This window comes from Hippopotamus amphibius, chromosome 14 (genome assembly GCF_030028045.1).
Source record: "Hippopotamus amphibius kiboko isolate mHipAmp2 chromosome 14, mHipAmp2.hap2, whole genome shotgun sequence".
Classification (NCBI taxonomy): domain Eukaryota; kingdom Metazoa; phylum Chordata; class Mammalia; order Artiodactyla; family Hippopotamidae; genus Hippopotamus; species Hippopotamus amphibius.
Genome location: NC_080199.1, coordinates 71,902,168 through 71,918,583, shown reverse-complemented (window position 1 = coordinate 71,918,583; position 16,416 = coordinate 71,902,168). Strand labels below are relative to the sequence as shown.

Below are 16,416 nucleotides of genomic sequence, written 5' to 3'. Positions count from 1 at the left end.
ATTCAATGTAATAGTAACTAAAGTAGAGAATTTAAAATAGAGAATTCTTTATAGAGCATTTAAGTAAAACCAAATTAGGTCACTTTAATTAAATATATAATGTCCTCTCAAATGGTCTGGATGGAAGCAGTTTTGTTCTTATTCCTATTAACCTTTGAAAAGTTATTCCTTATCAGGGGTAACGGAGGGCTGATGATATTTCACAGTGACAATTGCTCTGAAATCAAAAAGGGATCTGTGATATTTCACAAATCATAATGAATTCATAGTCATGTCGGGTTCTAAGCCCGGGTAACTTATTTTAGTGTTACAAGGTCAGACATGCCAGAAGATGTACATAGAAGAGTGGTTTCTTCTTCCACTCTTGTTTCTCTGAGCATAGAATGTTGTTCTCATTGCGCAACAGCTAATTGCCAATGGCTCCAGCCCGCGGATCCAGTCGGAGCGAGGTCCCCACTGCAGCGTGCTCCATGCCGTGGAAGGCTTTGCCCTGGTTTTACTCTGCAGTTTCCAGGTGGCCACACGCAAACTGTCTGTTTTAATACTCAAGGAAATTCGAGCTTTGTTTGTGGCCCTGGGTCAGCCTGAGGTATGGATTATTTTTCTGAATTTCCCAATTCATATCTTGCAACAGTTTCAACGTTTAAATTAAAAACTGTAAAGAATGTATTACTATTTTATGTACTGTCATGTCACATGAGGTCAACAAATAATTCTTGATTCAGGGTGGGTTTTTAATAGTGAAATCGTACTCTTGATCTGCAAGACCTAAGTCATATATTCTGAGGGCGGTAGAATAGACCATTCCTGATTCTCTAAAGAGGTGGTGCTTTGTGAAGAAGTGAATCTTAAGATTCAGTTATAGATCATTTTCTTTGTTTAGTTTTGTTTTTCTAAGAACTTTTATTGAGATACAGTTAACATACAATAAACTGCATATATTTAGAGTGTACAATTTGGTATCCCAGTCTCCCAGTTATAGATCATTTTCTTTCATAATGTTCAGTATACATAGAATTAAGAAGATATTACATTCATATTAGAGAATTAACTTGGGAAAACAGTGCATCCCATTTAAAATGAGCAAGGTACCGAACAGTCTGGCTCACTGAAAATTATGTAACCTCAATAGTGGTAGAAAAATGGCATCACAAGAAAACATGTCCGCTTGAGATGAGAGAAGTAAGCCGACAAATAGCCATGACTGCCTCCAGCTACTCTCCTGCCCTCAGTCAAGGGCTGTATGCCCTTGTTTAGACGTTAAGGTTCACTGCCTGTCGGCTCAGGTGGCCGAACCCTATCCACAAGTTGATGAAAGAAGGACCAGCATTTTATGTCACATACTTCTTTAGAAAAACGCTACTTTCTGTTTTCTTGTTTCATATCGCTAATCTTGGTTTTATGGCCCTCAAAATGATCATTGTCTGTACAAAATATTTTCAGATGTATCCCAGGCCTTTCTGTTCACATTTCTGCAGCGAGCTTTCTGGTGTATTTTAGGACATCTCTGGGATCTGGTAAATGGATCTCTAAGACATGCTGTATTTTGATAAATCTCCATTACGTCTCTAATTATGATAATATCGATGACAAAAATTGTTACCGTGTATGTGTCAGGCACTGAGCTGTGCTTTATATGTATTATCTCACCAAAGACACACAATAACCTAAGAATCAGTATTGTTATTATCCTCATTGCGCAGATTCTGAGCCTGAGGTTCAGGGAGGTTAAATGCCTTCCCCAGAATCAACAGCTAGGATGTGGCAGAGCCAGACTTGAAGGCCAGATATATATGCCTCTAAAGCCCAGGTTCTTAGCTGCTATTCCAACAGACTCTGTTAAGAATGTTTCTCATACTGTGCTTTCTTTGACCGGCCACAACTTTTTTTTTTTTTGTATGATTGACATACAACATTATTAGTTTTGGGTATATAACATAATGATTCCATAGTTGTACATATTGTAAAATGTTCACCACAATGAGTAGATAGCATCCATCACCATTCATAGCTACAGGATGTTTTTCCTTGTGATGAGAATTTTTAAGATCTACTCTCTTAGCAACTTTCCAACATGCGATACAATACTATTAACTCTAGTTGCCATGCTGTACATGACATCTGCATGACTTATTTATTTTATAACTGGAAGTTTATACGTTTTGATTCATTTACCCATTTTGCCAACCCCTCCCCACCACCACCACCACCACTGCCACAGCCACCTCTGGGAACCAACCATCCGTTCTCTGTATCTACGCGCTTGTTCTTTTTTTTTCAACCACAGCTTTTTTGAAACCATTCTCATTCAAACATGAATAAGGACATTCCAAAGCTTTCCTATAAGGCTTCTAAGAAAATAATTTCATAGTTCCGAGCCTCTCTGCGGTAAAAGATGGCAAACATGTACTTGTTCATGCATTTACGTGCTATTCATGTAAAAGAATTTCCTGTAAAATACTCTCTTCTGTTCTTTTATCCAAATTGCTTCTTTTACCAAATAGCTGTGCACAACATAGATACTACGGAGGGTGTGTGGTCAGTCTCTAGTGCAGTTTCTTTAGGACTGAAATTCAATCACAGTCAACAATTTATCAGTTATTTTACCAGATCAGTGACTTAAGTAAGTAGCATTTTTGTGGTCTGGCAAAGCATATTCTTGTGGTTTTTCCATTTTTTTTTAATTAATGACAACATGAACACTTTAGTGAATAACGCATGATACTGAGATTTAGATTCCAGTCTAAATAAGTGTAGGTGCATGAATTTTAGAAATTCAGGTACGTGTCTTTTCAGTACAATGTCAAATTGAAGCTCTAGTCATCTTCCACTGAAGCTTGTAAGACTACACTCAGAATCATAGGGAGTTTTACCCACTACCTTTCACCACCTTGGCACTCACTTTTCTGTGAGAAAACCCTTATCACTACCTTGCAAGCTGTTCTGCTTCATGTGCGGGACGAAGGCGGTGGGGAGGGTGGAAGGGTTCATCTTCCTATGGAGAGTAACCGCCTCCCTTCTGTACAGGATGATGACAGGCCTATGATTGATGTCATGGATCAGCTAAGCTCTTCGATTCTCGAAAGTTTTATTCATGTAGCAGCTTCGGATTCAGTAAGTACACGTTTGATCCTGATTGCTGATAGTTCTTTTTTTAATATATAAATTTATTGGTTTTTATTGGCTACGTTGGGTCTTCGTTGCTGCACGCAGGCTTTCTCTCGTTGTGGAGAGCGAGAGCTACTCTCCTTTGCGGTGCGAGGGCTTCTCAGTGCCATGGCTTCTCTTGTTGCAGAGCATGTGCTCTAGGTGCGGGCTCCGTCGTTGTGGCTCTTGGGCTCTAGAAAGTAAGCTCAGTAGTTGTGGCACACAGTTTAGTTGCTCCACGGCATGTGGGAATCTTCCCAGACCAGGGTTCGAACCTGTGTCCCCTGCATTGGCAGGCAGATTCTTAACCACTGCCCCACCAGGGAAGTCCCGCTGACAGTTCTTAAGTATAAGCTCTGGACCTATCTAGAAAAGAGACACAAAGAAAAATGATGTAGAAGAATTCTGAGGCTTAATATCAGGTTAAGAAACTGACACATAAGTACTTAGGAAAACAAGATGAGCTTCTCCAGTACCAGCTCAGGAGACTTTCAGATAAATCTAAAACAAAATTTGAGTCTGAGGAAGACAGATAAAATTTTGCTAATTGCAATTTCAAGAATTGCTCAGGATTCTTTCAGAAAATTAATTTGCTTTATTAACACTATGTAACCTGTATTTATGTGGTGCTTTACAGTTTACAAGGTGCTTTCACATTTATTATCTTTTTTGACTCTCATAGGTATTGAAACTCAGAAACATTAAGGGTCAGGGCCGTAGTCACACAGAGTGTTAGGGCCTGGACTTGACCCTGTCTGGACTCTGAATCTAGTAGAGCTTTATCTGCTGCACAAATACATTCTTGGTTTTAAAGAGCTTTCAATTTCTGATGAAGTCGAAGGGAAATTGAAATTGATTTGAATTACCTGATTTTTTTTTTAAATTAGTAAAGCACAGTAATGGGACTTGGATTGACTTTAGCGAAATAGCTGAAGAGAGGCGGGGCGCATCTGCCGAATCCACATTGCTGACGGCCCTTGCACATGCTGCTCCGATAACTGTAAATGAGTATAAACATATTCGACAAAGACCTATAAGTGCATATAAAACCTAAAGGCATTTGTGAGCTTTTCGTGACCTTTTCTGAGATTGAACACAGATTCCTGTTTGTAGCAACCTCTTCTTACTTATTTGTTGAGATTCCTGATGATTGCTAAAACTGTGAGCCAGGCAGTGATGTGGAATCGTCCTACCTCTTCTTTCAGAAATGCAAATTGTTTTGACACAGACTAGAAGAGTCAGGTGTAATTGTTTTATATACATACCTTGCTTCCCTGCAGATAATATTCTGTTCATGTCATTTTGTTCTGTGTTTATCAGAATCTAAATCTTAAGCCGGGGTAACCAGGTCAGTAGCACTGCGTGTAGGAAGATGCACTGAAAGGGGAGAAGAGGCGTGGGGGAGAAGCAGTGTCTGCCTTGTGCCAGGTTGTGACATCCCTTATCTCATGTCATTCACTTAAAGATTAGGTGAGATCAGCGTTGTAATTTCCAAGTCATAAATTAAGCAGAGAGAGGCTCTGGGATGTTCAGAAATGTTCCCAGGTCACAGGCTTGGGGCAGAGGCTTTGCTGGAGCCTTAAGTCTCTGGGTCTGAAGCTGAAGCTGTGCCTCTTCGGCCCATTAACTGTGGAGGCCACGGGTGCAGCAGTCTGACCCACAGGGACTCGGAGACCCAGCGGGTAAAACGGATCCCTTTAAATGCCTGACAAACGTAATGCTGATTTTCTCTCTTGGCACAACAGCTAGATTATTTGAAACTTGGTCTTCCCTCAGCTTTGACACTCTGCACTTAAAAGAGAATGAAATATAAAAAAGTATGTGTTATCAATTAATTTAATCAATTTAATATAGATTAAATATAGATATAAATATATAAATTTATACAAAAATATATAAATATTTAATAAATATATAATTTTATAAATATGCGATGTAAATATTAAATATGTAAATATATAATATAAAATATTACTATATATAAATTTATAATGTCTATAAATAAATATAGATTAAATATATAGATATAAATATATATAAATTTATATAAAATATTACAAATATATAGTAAATATATAAATATTTAATATTTTAAGGACTTTTGTTGAGATACAGTTGACATACAATAAACTGCATATATTCAAAGTGTACAATTTGATTTTTTTTTTCTTATTAGTAATGTATATATGGCGATCCCAATCTCCCAATTCATCCCAATCCGCCTCCCACCCCGGCCCACTTTCCCCACTTGGTGTCCATGTGTCTGTTCTCTACATCTGTGTGCCTATTTCTGCCTTGCAAACCAGTTGATTTGTACCATTTTTCTATATTGTGCATATATGTGTTGATATACGATATTTGTTTTTCTCTTTCTGACTCATTTCATTCTGTATGACAGTCTCTAGGTCCATCCATGTCTCTACAAATGTCCCAATTTCTTTCCTTTTTACAGCTGAGTAATATTCCATTATATACATGTACCACATCTTCTTTATCCATTCATCTGTTGATGGACACTTAGGTTGCTTCCATGACCTGGCTATTGTAAATAGTGCTGCAATGAACATTGGGGTGCATGTGTCTTTTTGAATTATGGTGTTCTCTGGGTATATGCCCAGTAGTGGGATTGCTGGGTCATATGGTAACTCTATGTTTAGTTTTTCAAGGAAGCTCCATACTGTTCCCCATAGTGGCTGTATCAATTTACATTCCCACCAGCAGTGCAAGAGGGTTCCCATTTCTTCACACCCTCTCTAGCATTTACTGCTTGTAGATATTTTGATGATGTCCATTCTAACTGGTGTGAGGTGATACCTTACTTATATAAATATAAATATATAAAAATATAAATATGTATAAAATAAATATATATAAATAATACATATATAATTTTATATAAAATATTAATAAATATATAAATATATTTATATAAATTTATATTAAATCTATAAATAAATATAAATTAAATATATAGATATAAATATATATAAATTTATATATAAATATAAATATATAAGTATATAACTAATAAATATTTATATAGAATTATAAATATGTATTACATAATAAATACTAATAAAAATATATAAATATATTATTAAATATAAATATATGTAAATTTATATTAAATATATAAATAAATATAGATTAAATATAGATATGTTTCCAAAGGCTGTAGAATGTGTTATTTTGGCTTGATATCATAGGACAAGTGTAAGGAGGTATCTTACCTCAAAAATCATCAGTAAAATACCCTTCATTAAAGGGGTTGCACTTAGCCACCTCCCTAAGCCAGAGGGAAGGTATTTCAGTCCAAGTAAAGGTAAACAACATCATGGCTTTAAAAAAATACTAATTACAGGGATAATAACACATTTATGAACCTCAGAGATTAATAACTTTTCAGAATTTTAAGTTGGCAAATTCATGGTCAGGTTTAAATTAACTCATGCCGTATGTTTGTTCAACAAGCATTTAGTGAGCAGCTCCTGGGTACTAGTATGCGGGGCTCTGCAACATGGAAACTGCATGAAGCCTGGCCCCTGTCCTTAAACCCTGCACGTCTGCTGCCTGCAGCCGCCCATAGAAACGGCCGTGACCGCAAACCCAGGTCCGACGTAGGAGGCGTGGGAGGGGTGTTTCAGGTTCAGAGCTGGACCCGTTACAGAGGTGGATGGGAAAAGCACTGTGGAGGCTGGGGCATTGGGCAGAGTCGGGGCGAGGACGTGGAACTTGCAGTTCAGCATCGATTCATCACCTGCTTCTTGCACCTGCAGGCAACCTTACCGCTGACCCACACCGTGGACCTGCAGTGGCTGGTGGAGTGGAACGCCGTCCTGGTCAACAGCCATTACGATGTGAAGAGCCCTTCCCACGTCTGGATTTTCGCTCAGTCTGTCAAAGACCCCTGGGTCCTCTGCCTCTTCAGCTTCCTCCGGCAGGAGAACTTGCCCAAGCACTGCCCCACCGCCCTCAGCTATGCCTGGCCCTACGCCTTCACGCGGCTACAGTCCGTGATGCCTCTGGTAGACCCGAAGTAAGGGACCCCTAGCTTCCCTCAGTTTTGCTTGTTTTACCATTTGCCCTCTTATGTTTTCATTTTATATAAGAGATCAGGATATAATCCTCTAGTTTCTGAACCTTCTACTACAGAATTCTTAACATTGAGTAAAAACAGGTTAAAAGTTCTTGTCTAGAGCTAGTTTTTTCCCTTCCTGAATAATCAGTGCTATTGTCTGAGTGCGGAATCTCACTCTCACTGGTGAAAAGGATCTTAAAGTTCCATTCAACTCTCCATCCGATAGAGACATTCCCTGTTCAGACAGACAATCCTTGACAGACAATTGTTCAACTCAGTTGGAGCCCTTCCCAGGATCTTTATTTAATAAGTGATACCTAAAATTTGGAACTTAGTTTCACTCTTGTTTTTCACTCTGTATTTCTAGTAGCCCAATTAATGCCAAGAAAACCAGCACTGCCAGCAGCGGGGACAACTATGTTACCTTGTGGAGAAATTACCTTATTCTTTGCTTTGGAGTTGCAAAACCCAGTATTATGAGCCCGGGACACTTAAGAGCTTCCACTCCAGAAATAATGGCAACGACACCTGATGGTACAGTGAGCTACGATAACAAGGTGACATGACATGCTTCAGAAGAATTATTCTGTAAGGTTTTTTTTTAGCTCGTTTGTCTAGAGTTCACAGTGCGAATTGCACTGTGCCTGCCATCTGGAGCATATGGGGTCAGATTTTCATCCTACCACATTTCTAAATTCCATTGAACGTTTGTGTGACTAATTTATTATTCCTCCCTGACAAGTGGGGAACTGAAAATAAAGGGAAGTTAAGAAACTTGCCTAAGATCATAGAGTAACTTGTATTTATTAGTGCCCTGAGGTTTGGTTCATGTCCTACATACCACATTTCTCTCACTCCTTACCAAGTATTCACCTTTAAACCATGTCTTGATTAAATTATCTTGTTAATGGTTTTGTGGATTTAAGTGTTTTTTTTTAAAGAAGACTATTATAGTAAGAATGTTATTTAGAATTTGTGTCCCAAGTGAAAAATGCATTCATTGTGCTGTTTTAAAATTTATGTGTTTTTTTTTTTTTTTTTCCCCTGAAATGATGGCAGTGCCTTGGGGTGTGGTTCAGTACTTTGAAACTGTTATAATGGAATCATCGTTTGATTAAAGGAAGCATCAGTTATCGTGTTGCCTCTTTTTCACTTTTAATCAACTTGTTTCAGGCCATAGGCACCCCATCGGTGGGAGTTCTGTTAAAGCAGTTGGTGCCTTTGATGAGACTAGAGGGCATTGAGATCACAGAGTCCTTAGTTTTAGGATTTGGAAGGACAAATTCCCTTGTTTTCAGGTACGGTAGTCTTAATGAGTTGTTCTCAATTCCTGTATACTGCTGCTATCGTAGTTCCTGCTTCTAACCCACGTTTGAGTTCGCGTATTGGCATGTGTCCGGAGAGTATGCAGGCTTTGCACAGTTCCCTTTATGTCCTTATTGGTCGACACGCATGTGACAAGCATTCTTTGCAACTGCCTCGAATTTCACCTTTAGTCATGCAACTTTGACTTTACCTCTCAGATTTTCTCTCACTTGCAAGCTTTGGTTTAGATAGCTATAAATGAAGATAATTCTGTGTCAATCCCCCATTAGCCAGACTGTTCAGAGGCTGTAACGTCAAAATAATGAGTGTCTGCTCATCAGCAACTCACGCAACAAACTCTCAAAGGTTAAGCATTGACAGAACCCTTCAGGGGTGTCTGTTACGCATCTCACTTGCTAGTCTTTCTATAAGATGCTGTATCTGCCTTAAGAGAATCATCACGTCTCACTTTCTGGATTCCTTACTCGTTTCACACCTTTAAGCAAATAACCATTCCATCTGAGGCAGTGTCAAAGCCTTTTCAAAGAGTAATCATAAAATGTTCATTCAGGCTGCCTCTGATGACTTTATCTAGCAATGAAAGCCTTTAAGGACAAAGAAAATCTTAGTTTTTCAGGTACACAGAAAAAGGAACCCTCCAAGCATCTGTGAGAAACTCTATCTGAAAAATAAAGATTAATGAGACATTTTAGAAGCAACTGAAAAAGATCTGTTACAGTACAGAGTCAAATTCTATCCTAAAAAAATGTAATTGTGAGCTCTGACTACATGCGTGCCAGTTAACCAGTGTTTTCATTGGTTAATTAGTTAAGACAAAGCATCATATAGAAATACGACAAGAAGATAATAAAAACAATTCCTGGAATTACCTAATGTCTTTCCCAAAGAACCTGAGAGTCTTTTGCATATCTTACCCTCTGAGTATTCCTAGGAGCAGGTAAGATTATGCAATTTACTAGCCACGTGTGTGTGGAAAACAATGTCCCTGGGCCTCAGTTTCCTGACCTGTAAAATTGTTATAATGAATAAAAATAAAGTGTATCTCACTAATTAAAAAAAACTGGTATAACTATCTATAAGATAGATTTATTGAGAGGGTTAAATGTAAAAATGTGCATAGTAAATATTTGATTGCTATTAGATGAAAGACACCATTAGAGCTATTTCCATTTCTTTGATGAAGAAATTCTAGCATCTGTATTGGAGAAATCTGGAATGGAATACAAGATTTCTGTTCTTCAATGCAGAATGCCGTAGAGTTTACCTTCCTGTCCTTGAATTTCCCTGGATGGTGATGTCTAGTAGCACAAAATATAGTACCAGAAAGTACAATATTTTCAGACATGGGAGCGGACTATAGACAAAATACCTAGCCATAGGCTAGACCTCCTAATTTTGTCTGTTTTGGCAAAGCAATTCAGAAGTTAGTTCCTAAAGATGACAGTTGATGAGATTAGTGAGTATAAAGTTGAGACTTGGAGAAAATGGGGACAGATGACGTATATACATGTAATATCAGACATGTATTAATATGATAAAAATTTTTACTTTTACTATACAAGAGAAAATGTTTTGATGAGAACCTCACTGTTAAAGTACTGGCCATAATTTGCATTTATCATATAGCTCAAAGAAAGGCATTTATCTCTGAAATTCCAGAAAGACTTGATTTTAAAATCAACTTTTAGTCCCCTGAGCACAAATCTCAAAGGTAGTGCCACAGTCCTTGAACCTGTTTCTTTTGCTCTAATTAGACTGAAAATTTCTTCTGTTCAGGGAATCAATTTTATTTCTCTTCAGCCCCTCAGCCTGTGGGAAAGTGCTTTGAATTTAGTAGGCACTTCCAAAATACTGTTGTTTTAATTGTCCTGGTAGGGGTTTTTGCCATAGAGTCTACAGAACATTAAATCAAAATCAAGTCAGCAAGTATGTATTGAGCCCAAATTATATGTGTAGCACTGGGATTAATTAAGACTGAAAATACAAAGTACAGGCCACTGGCTGTTTCCAGTTCACCACATGATAGGGAAATGGAACTGCCAGGGGAGATTTTGATGTCAGAAGGAAAGTTTAAAAAGCAGATTATTTGGAATTGAATGGTTATATTTTGTGACAAATTTGGTATCAACAATAATGAGTTCTAAATGCTGACCTTTTTCCTTCATAGAGAATTGGTAGAAGAACTTCATCCTTTAATGAAAGAGGCTCTGGAACGAAGACCAGAGGTAAGATTTTGAATTTAAAGAACTAATGCCATGGTTTATTTGGACAGTAGTGTGAATTTAAACCATACCCAATGGTTTCCCTGTAAAGAATACGAACATACCAACATGCTTTTAACAATGAGTGTTACTATTTTAACTTTTATTAGTTTCATTATGTTTTGATATTTGAGTGTTTAGTATAACCTGGTTCCAGTTTTAAAAGATTTTAAGTTCTAAAGTTATGAAAGAAAAGCAACCTAAATAGTCATATGTATGTTAAGATATTATATTCTTTTGCAAGTGGTTTGAGTTAAGATTAAATTTGGATTTTTAGTTAGTTTGCTTGTTTTTTTACAAGGAGTTGAGTAGCCAGGAACATTACTTGTTTCATCTGGTATGGGAAGCACTTTCCTCAGCAGTATCTTCCCTGATGTGAACTCTGAAAAGGATAAACTTATAATGTAGCAGGATGAAAAAATTAGATAAAATAGAACAAGACTGAAAAAGAGGCTTCCCATGTAGTAGATAAGATACAGGAAGTAGCAGAAGTTTGGCAATTTGAGTAAGACAGTGTTACCTCTGTGGCCAGAATTGGTGGGATAATTAGTGTCCCCTGCCCTCCTCCACTTCTTTCTGATCCTTTTGTTTTGTTTTCTTTTTTGTTAAAAGAATTTTATTGAGATATAATTGACATACAATAAAGTGCATATATTTAAAGTGTACAGTTTGATTTTTTTTCATATTGGTCATCTATTTTATACATATTAATGTATATATGGCAGTCCCAATCGAAATTGGGTCATTTGTAGAGACATGGATGGACCTAGAGACTGTCATACAGAGTGAAGTAAGTCAAAAAGAGAAAAACAGATACCGTGTATTAACACATATATGAGGAATCTAGAAAAATGGTACAAATCAACTGGTTTGCAAGGTAGAAATAGAGACACAGTTGTAGAGAACAAACATGGACACCAAAGGGGGAAATTGGGGGGATGGGGGTTGGGGGTGAGATGAATTGAGAGATTGGGATTGCCTGATGCTTTAGTTTTTTAGCAGCTGCCGGGAGCCTCTAAGAAATGAGCTTGTTGACTCTCAACATTTCCAGCTGACAGATATTTATTGACCCACTTGTGATCTGTTTCTCTTATAGCTTGTGATAGCAAGCATATTCTCTGAGGACTAGGAAGAAAGGAAAATACTTTTTGTCTTTTGTGTTTAGAAAATTAAAAAGGACTAGATCACGCCTTTCTTTATACAGTTTCCTAAAGCAAAGTTAATGTTATCGTGCCCGTGTTTATAAGTGGTATTACCTCTTTCTACACAGAACAAAAAACGCCGAGAACGGCGAGACTTGTTAAGGCTACAACTACTTCGCATTTTTGAACTTCTGGCTGATGCTGGTGTGATAAGTGACAGGTAGGGTGGAAATTAAACTGAGTTGATCTCCTTCAACACACTGATCTTTTTGCCTCTTTTTTCTCTTTCTGTCTTTCTTCTTTCTTTTCTTTCATTTTTAATGTATTATCTTTAACTTTTACTTAGAGAAGTCCAAAAAAGCTTGTTGGGTTTTTTTTCATATTCTGTTTACACTGGTCAAGAATAAATTTAGTGTGCGAGTTCTGACAGTGAATCTTATTTTCCATGAAGCACGTACTACTTTGACGTAAAGGCTAATCATCTAAAAGTTTAATTTCCTTTTATTCCAGCACCAATGGAGCCTTAGAACGGGATACTTTAGCCCTTGGAGCTTTGTTCTTAGAATACGTGGACCTGACCCGCATGCTCCTAGAAGCTGAAAACGATAAAGAAGTGGAAATACTTAAAGACATCCGGGCACATTTTAGTGCCATGGTTGCCAACCTGATTCAGCGCGTTCCAGGTACAGGGATGCATCCCTGTGAATTACCTTTGGTGCTTGAGATATCATTTGTGTTCTCCATTGCTGTGCTTTCCTCTTTAAACCTATTGGCCTGTGTGCAGGTCTGGGATGGGATCACTTATTTGCTTGGAAATGCTTGAGAACAGATTGTGGGCCTGCAGTGCAAAGTTGGAAGGGGAACAGTAGGAATTAAATCTGGCTTTGTCCTCGTCATTATTTCTATTCTTTGTTTTGGTTCCCATTGGAAAATGAACCTGTGTGATTTCCATTGGAGGAAAGTAATTCAGAGGGAATGTTCACAGAGGCTTTATTTTTTCATTCTCTCTGTGCTGGTTTTTTATTTATTTATTTATTTATTTATTTATTTATTTATTTGCTGCGTTGGGGCTTTATTGCTGCGCTCGGGCTTTCTCTAGTTGCAGAGAGTGGGGGCTACTCTTCATTGCAGTGTGCAGGCTTCTCATTGCAGTGGCTTCTCTTGTTGTGGAGCACAGGCTCTAGGCACGCAGGCTTCAGTAGTTGTGGCACAGCGGCTCAGTAGTTGTGGCTTGCGGGCTCTAGAGCACAGGCTCTAGAGCACAGGCTCAGTAGTTGTGGCACGCAGGCTTAGTTTATTTCATGGCATGTGGGATCTTCCTGGACCAGGGATCGAACCCAGGTCCCCTGCATTGGCAGGCAGATACTTAACCACTGCGCCACCTGGGAAGCCCTGCTAATTTGTGAACATATAATCTCAGCAATACTCCTGCTCTTGACTCTATCCAATCAACACATTATGTAGAATTCTGTACAGCTTAAGAAATTGTTATCGACATTTTTTTTCATAGAACAAATGGGTCTCAAACATTTTCATCTAATAGAAGCATAAAGAATAAAAATAACCGATTAGGTTGGTGTAAAAATTAATTACTGTAATTAAAATTTGTTGGCATAATTACAAAAAGCTGCAACTCATCTGTTTCTGTTTTTCGTTATGGTTAACATTTTGATGTTGTAAAACCTTCTTACCAATCCTCCTCATTTTCAATGACCCTAAATTAAGATTTGAGTTAACTTCTTCAGTTTAAGAACATTTGTTTGAAATAGACAGTCTATCCATTGTATTTCGCAGTTCTTCCTAAAGATGCAGCAGCAGTCAAGAGAACATTTTATTTGTAATCAGCAGCCGAGTGGAAGGTGTTGCAGGTTTTCTAGACATTGATTAGAAAATAGTGTCTGTGAGTCCATTTTCTATCTCTACTTTCTGCTCTGAGACAAGGAGAAATTGACCAAAACATGAGGAGAGGAAAGAACATTAGGCTTGACATTTTAAATACACGTTTCATGACCTAAAGAACACTTGAGTTAGAAAATGAAATTACCCCTTTCCCCAAAACTTAACAACCATGCATACTAGCAACGTAAAGTGTGTTCGCCTTATTTTTCTTTTCTCTCTAGTTCACCACCGAAGATTTCTCTTCCCCCAGCAAAGCCTGAGGCACCACCTTTTCATCTTGTTTAGCCAGTGGGCAGGACCCTTCAGCATTATGTTCACTCCTCTGGACCGTTACAGTGATAGAAACCATCAGATTACAAGATACCAGTATTGTGCACTAAAGGTAGGTCACCTTTGCCTCATGAATGACTTTTCTCAGATTGATGGTCTGTTTCCTTAAACATCCATGCCTTGAATAAGGTTCAAATAAATAATACAATACGACATGATAAAATATAAGCACATACGCAAAAAAAAAAATCAAACACATATGTGTGTATAAATACATAAGCTCACTCTGCAAATCCTAAAATATTCGCACATAAATAAAAATAGCTATATATAGACATGTAATTATTCCAGTTGTGCTCATAGTTTCAAAATGCAAAACTTTTCCAAGATCTCATTTTTATATAAGGTTTCTACTATATGAAAACCATAGTTTTTGCTTATTTACCCTTTAAGTAACTGCCTTGCCAATTAACTTCCACTTAAAATATATATATTCCCTTTTTAGTCTCCTCTTATCCTAGAAGACTCCCAGAAATAAGTTTCTACACTACTAGGACTGTTCAGAATTTTCAGAAGCATGATTCCTTAGAGCTTAATTTCCTTTAGAAAACAAACTGTGTATTGAGTCTGTCATATATACCAGGAGTTGATCACTGGCAAGCTGACTTTTGACTTCATGGAGCCGTGGCCCTGATAGTCATTTGGACCAACTAGTGACAAAGTGAATCAAGATTCTCCCTTCTCTTCCTTTCTCTTGCTTTCTCCCCACTTCAAAGGAACTAAAGTTTATATTCTTCTTTTCCTTTATCTTTGATTAAGAATCACAATTATTTATTTCTACATTTTTCATAGTTTGCCAGTTTAGTACATTGGTCCGATATCGGTCAAGTTTGTCAGTTCAGTGTATTAGTCAAATATTTGTCATCAGAGCAAAATTTGAAAAGCTACATTTATCATAGGCAGAACTTGTTCACTTGAAGTCACTGATGCTAAGTTTAAGTACTGTGAAATGGTCATTTTGTTTTGAGTATCTTAGCTTTTCATCATAAAGATTTATTGTAAAATTACGTCTACAGAGTTCAATTTATGGGTTTTAACTCATAAGGAGAGACAAAATTGGGGATCTGGTACTTTTTATTGAATCTATTAAGGAATAGTTTAAAATCATGTGGAAATAAGTGCTTTACAAGACCCTCATCATTTATAAGTCTGGTAGTATGTGTTTTAAAGTCAGTTGCGTACCATTCAATCATCCCAGGTGTCATTTCCAGGTTGTGTTCTGTTTTGTCATCAGGCAATGTCAGCGGTATTGTGCTGTGGCCCAGTGTTTGACAACGTGGGCCTTTCTCCAGATGGCTACCTGTATAAGTGGCTTGACAACATTCTGGCTTGTCAAGATTTACGAGTAAGTACTAGCCAAAAATACATTGTTTTTAAATGTTTTGATTGTTCTGCCTCAGTTGGGTTACTGACACGTCTAATCATTGTTTACAGCACAATCTCTTTACACATCAGCCACAAAAGTGTAGGCTTACATGTTGTCCACATTATGCTATGATGCATCAGGAAACATTTACCAGGATTGACCATAAACTAGGCCATAAAACAGATCTCCACAAAATAGAGATGATTGAAATGACACAGACTGTGTTCTCTGATCACAGTGGCATTAAGCTAGTAATCAATAATAAAAAATATAATTTAAGAAATGCTCCTCCAGATAACCAGTGAGTCAAAGAATAAAAAAAAAAATAGTGAAATATATTTTTAGCTGAAAAATAATGAAAACACTACATACTTAACTTGTGGGTTATAAATAAAACCTTGCTTAGAGTGAATATATGGCCTTAAATGCATATATTGGAAAGAAAAAAGGCTGATGACCTAAGCATCCATTTCAGGAGGTTAGAAAAGGAATAGCATATCAAACTCAAAAGAAGTACATTGAAGGAAATAATAGATATAACAACAGAAATTAAAGAGAAAAAATTACTGGAAATGGTCATTTAAATCAAAAGCTGAATTTGTTAAAAGACTAATAAAATTAGTAAATCCATGACAAGTCTGATTAAGAGAGAAGGCATATGTCACCAACCTCAGAAATATAAAGGGACATCACTACAGATGCTATAGATATTAAAAATAAGAGAACATATGAATATCTTTATGCCAATAAACTTGAAAATTTAGATAAAACAGACAGATTTCTAGAAAAACACAGCACAAGAAGAAAAGAAAATCTGAATAGTCAATTGAGTAACAAAGAAATTTAATCTATAATTGAAAGTCTTCC

General features: G+C 37.2%; 1 protein-coding gene across 7 annotated transcripts in view; it reads left to right on the top strand.

The window, feature by feature from the left end:
• Window positions 1-16,416, top strand: part of FRY (FRY microtubule binding protein) — a 307,260-nt gene that overhangs the window by 206,560 nt on the left and 84,284 nt on the right. For all 7 annotated transcript variants that reach the window (XR_009049071.1, XM_057707897.1, XM_057707896.1 and 4 more), the window contains exons 19-28: window positions 407-589; window positions 3,028-3,114; window positions 6,924-7,183; window positions 7,593-7,782; window positions 8,399-8,523; window positions 10,719-10,776; window positions 12,083-12,174; window positions 12,465-12,637; window positions 14,075-14,235; window positions 15,418-15,528. Coding sequence is in view for 6 of the 7 variants with exons in the window: in XM_057707897.1 (XP_057563880.1) it covers window positions 407-589; window positions 3,028-3,114; window positions 6,924-7,183; window positions 7,593-7,782; window positions 8,399-8,523; window positions 10,719-10,776; window positions 12,083-12,174; window positions 12,465-12,637; window positions 14,075-14,235; window positions 15,418-15,528 (1,440 nt within the window). In the remaining variant the exon portion in view is untranslated. The remainder of the gene's footprint in view (window positions 1-406; window positions 590-3,027; window positions 3,115-6,923; window positions 7,184-7,592; window positions 7,783-8,398; window positions 8,524-10,718; window positions 10,777-12,082; window positions 12,175-12,464; window positions 12,638-14,074; window positions 14,236-15,417; window positions 15,529-16,416) is intronic.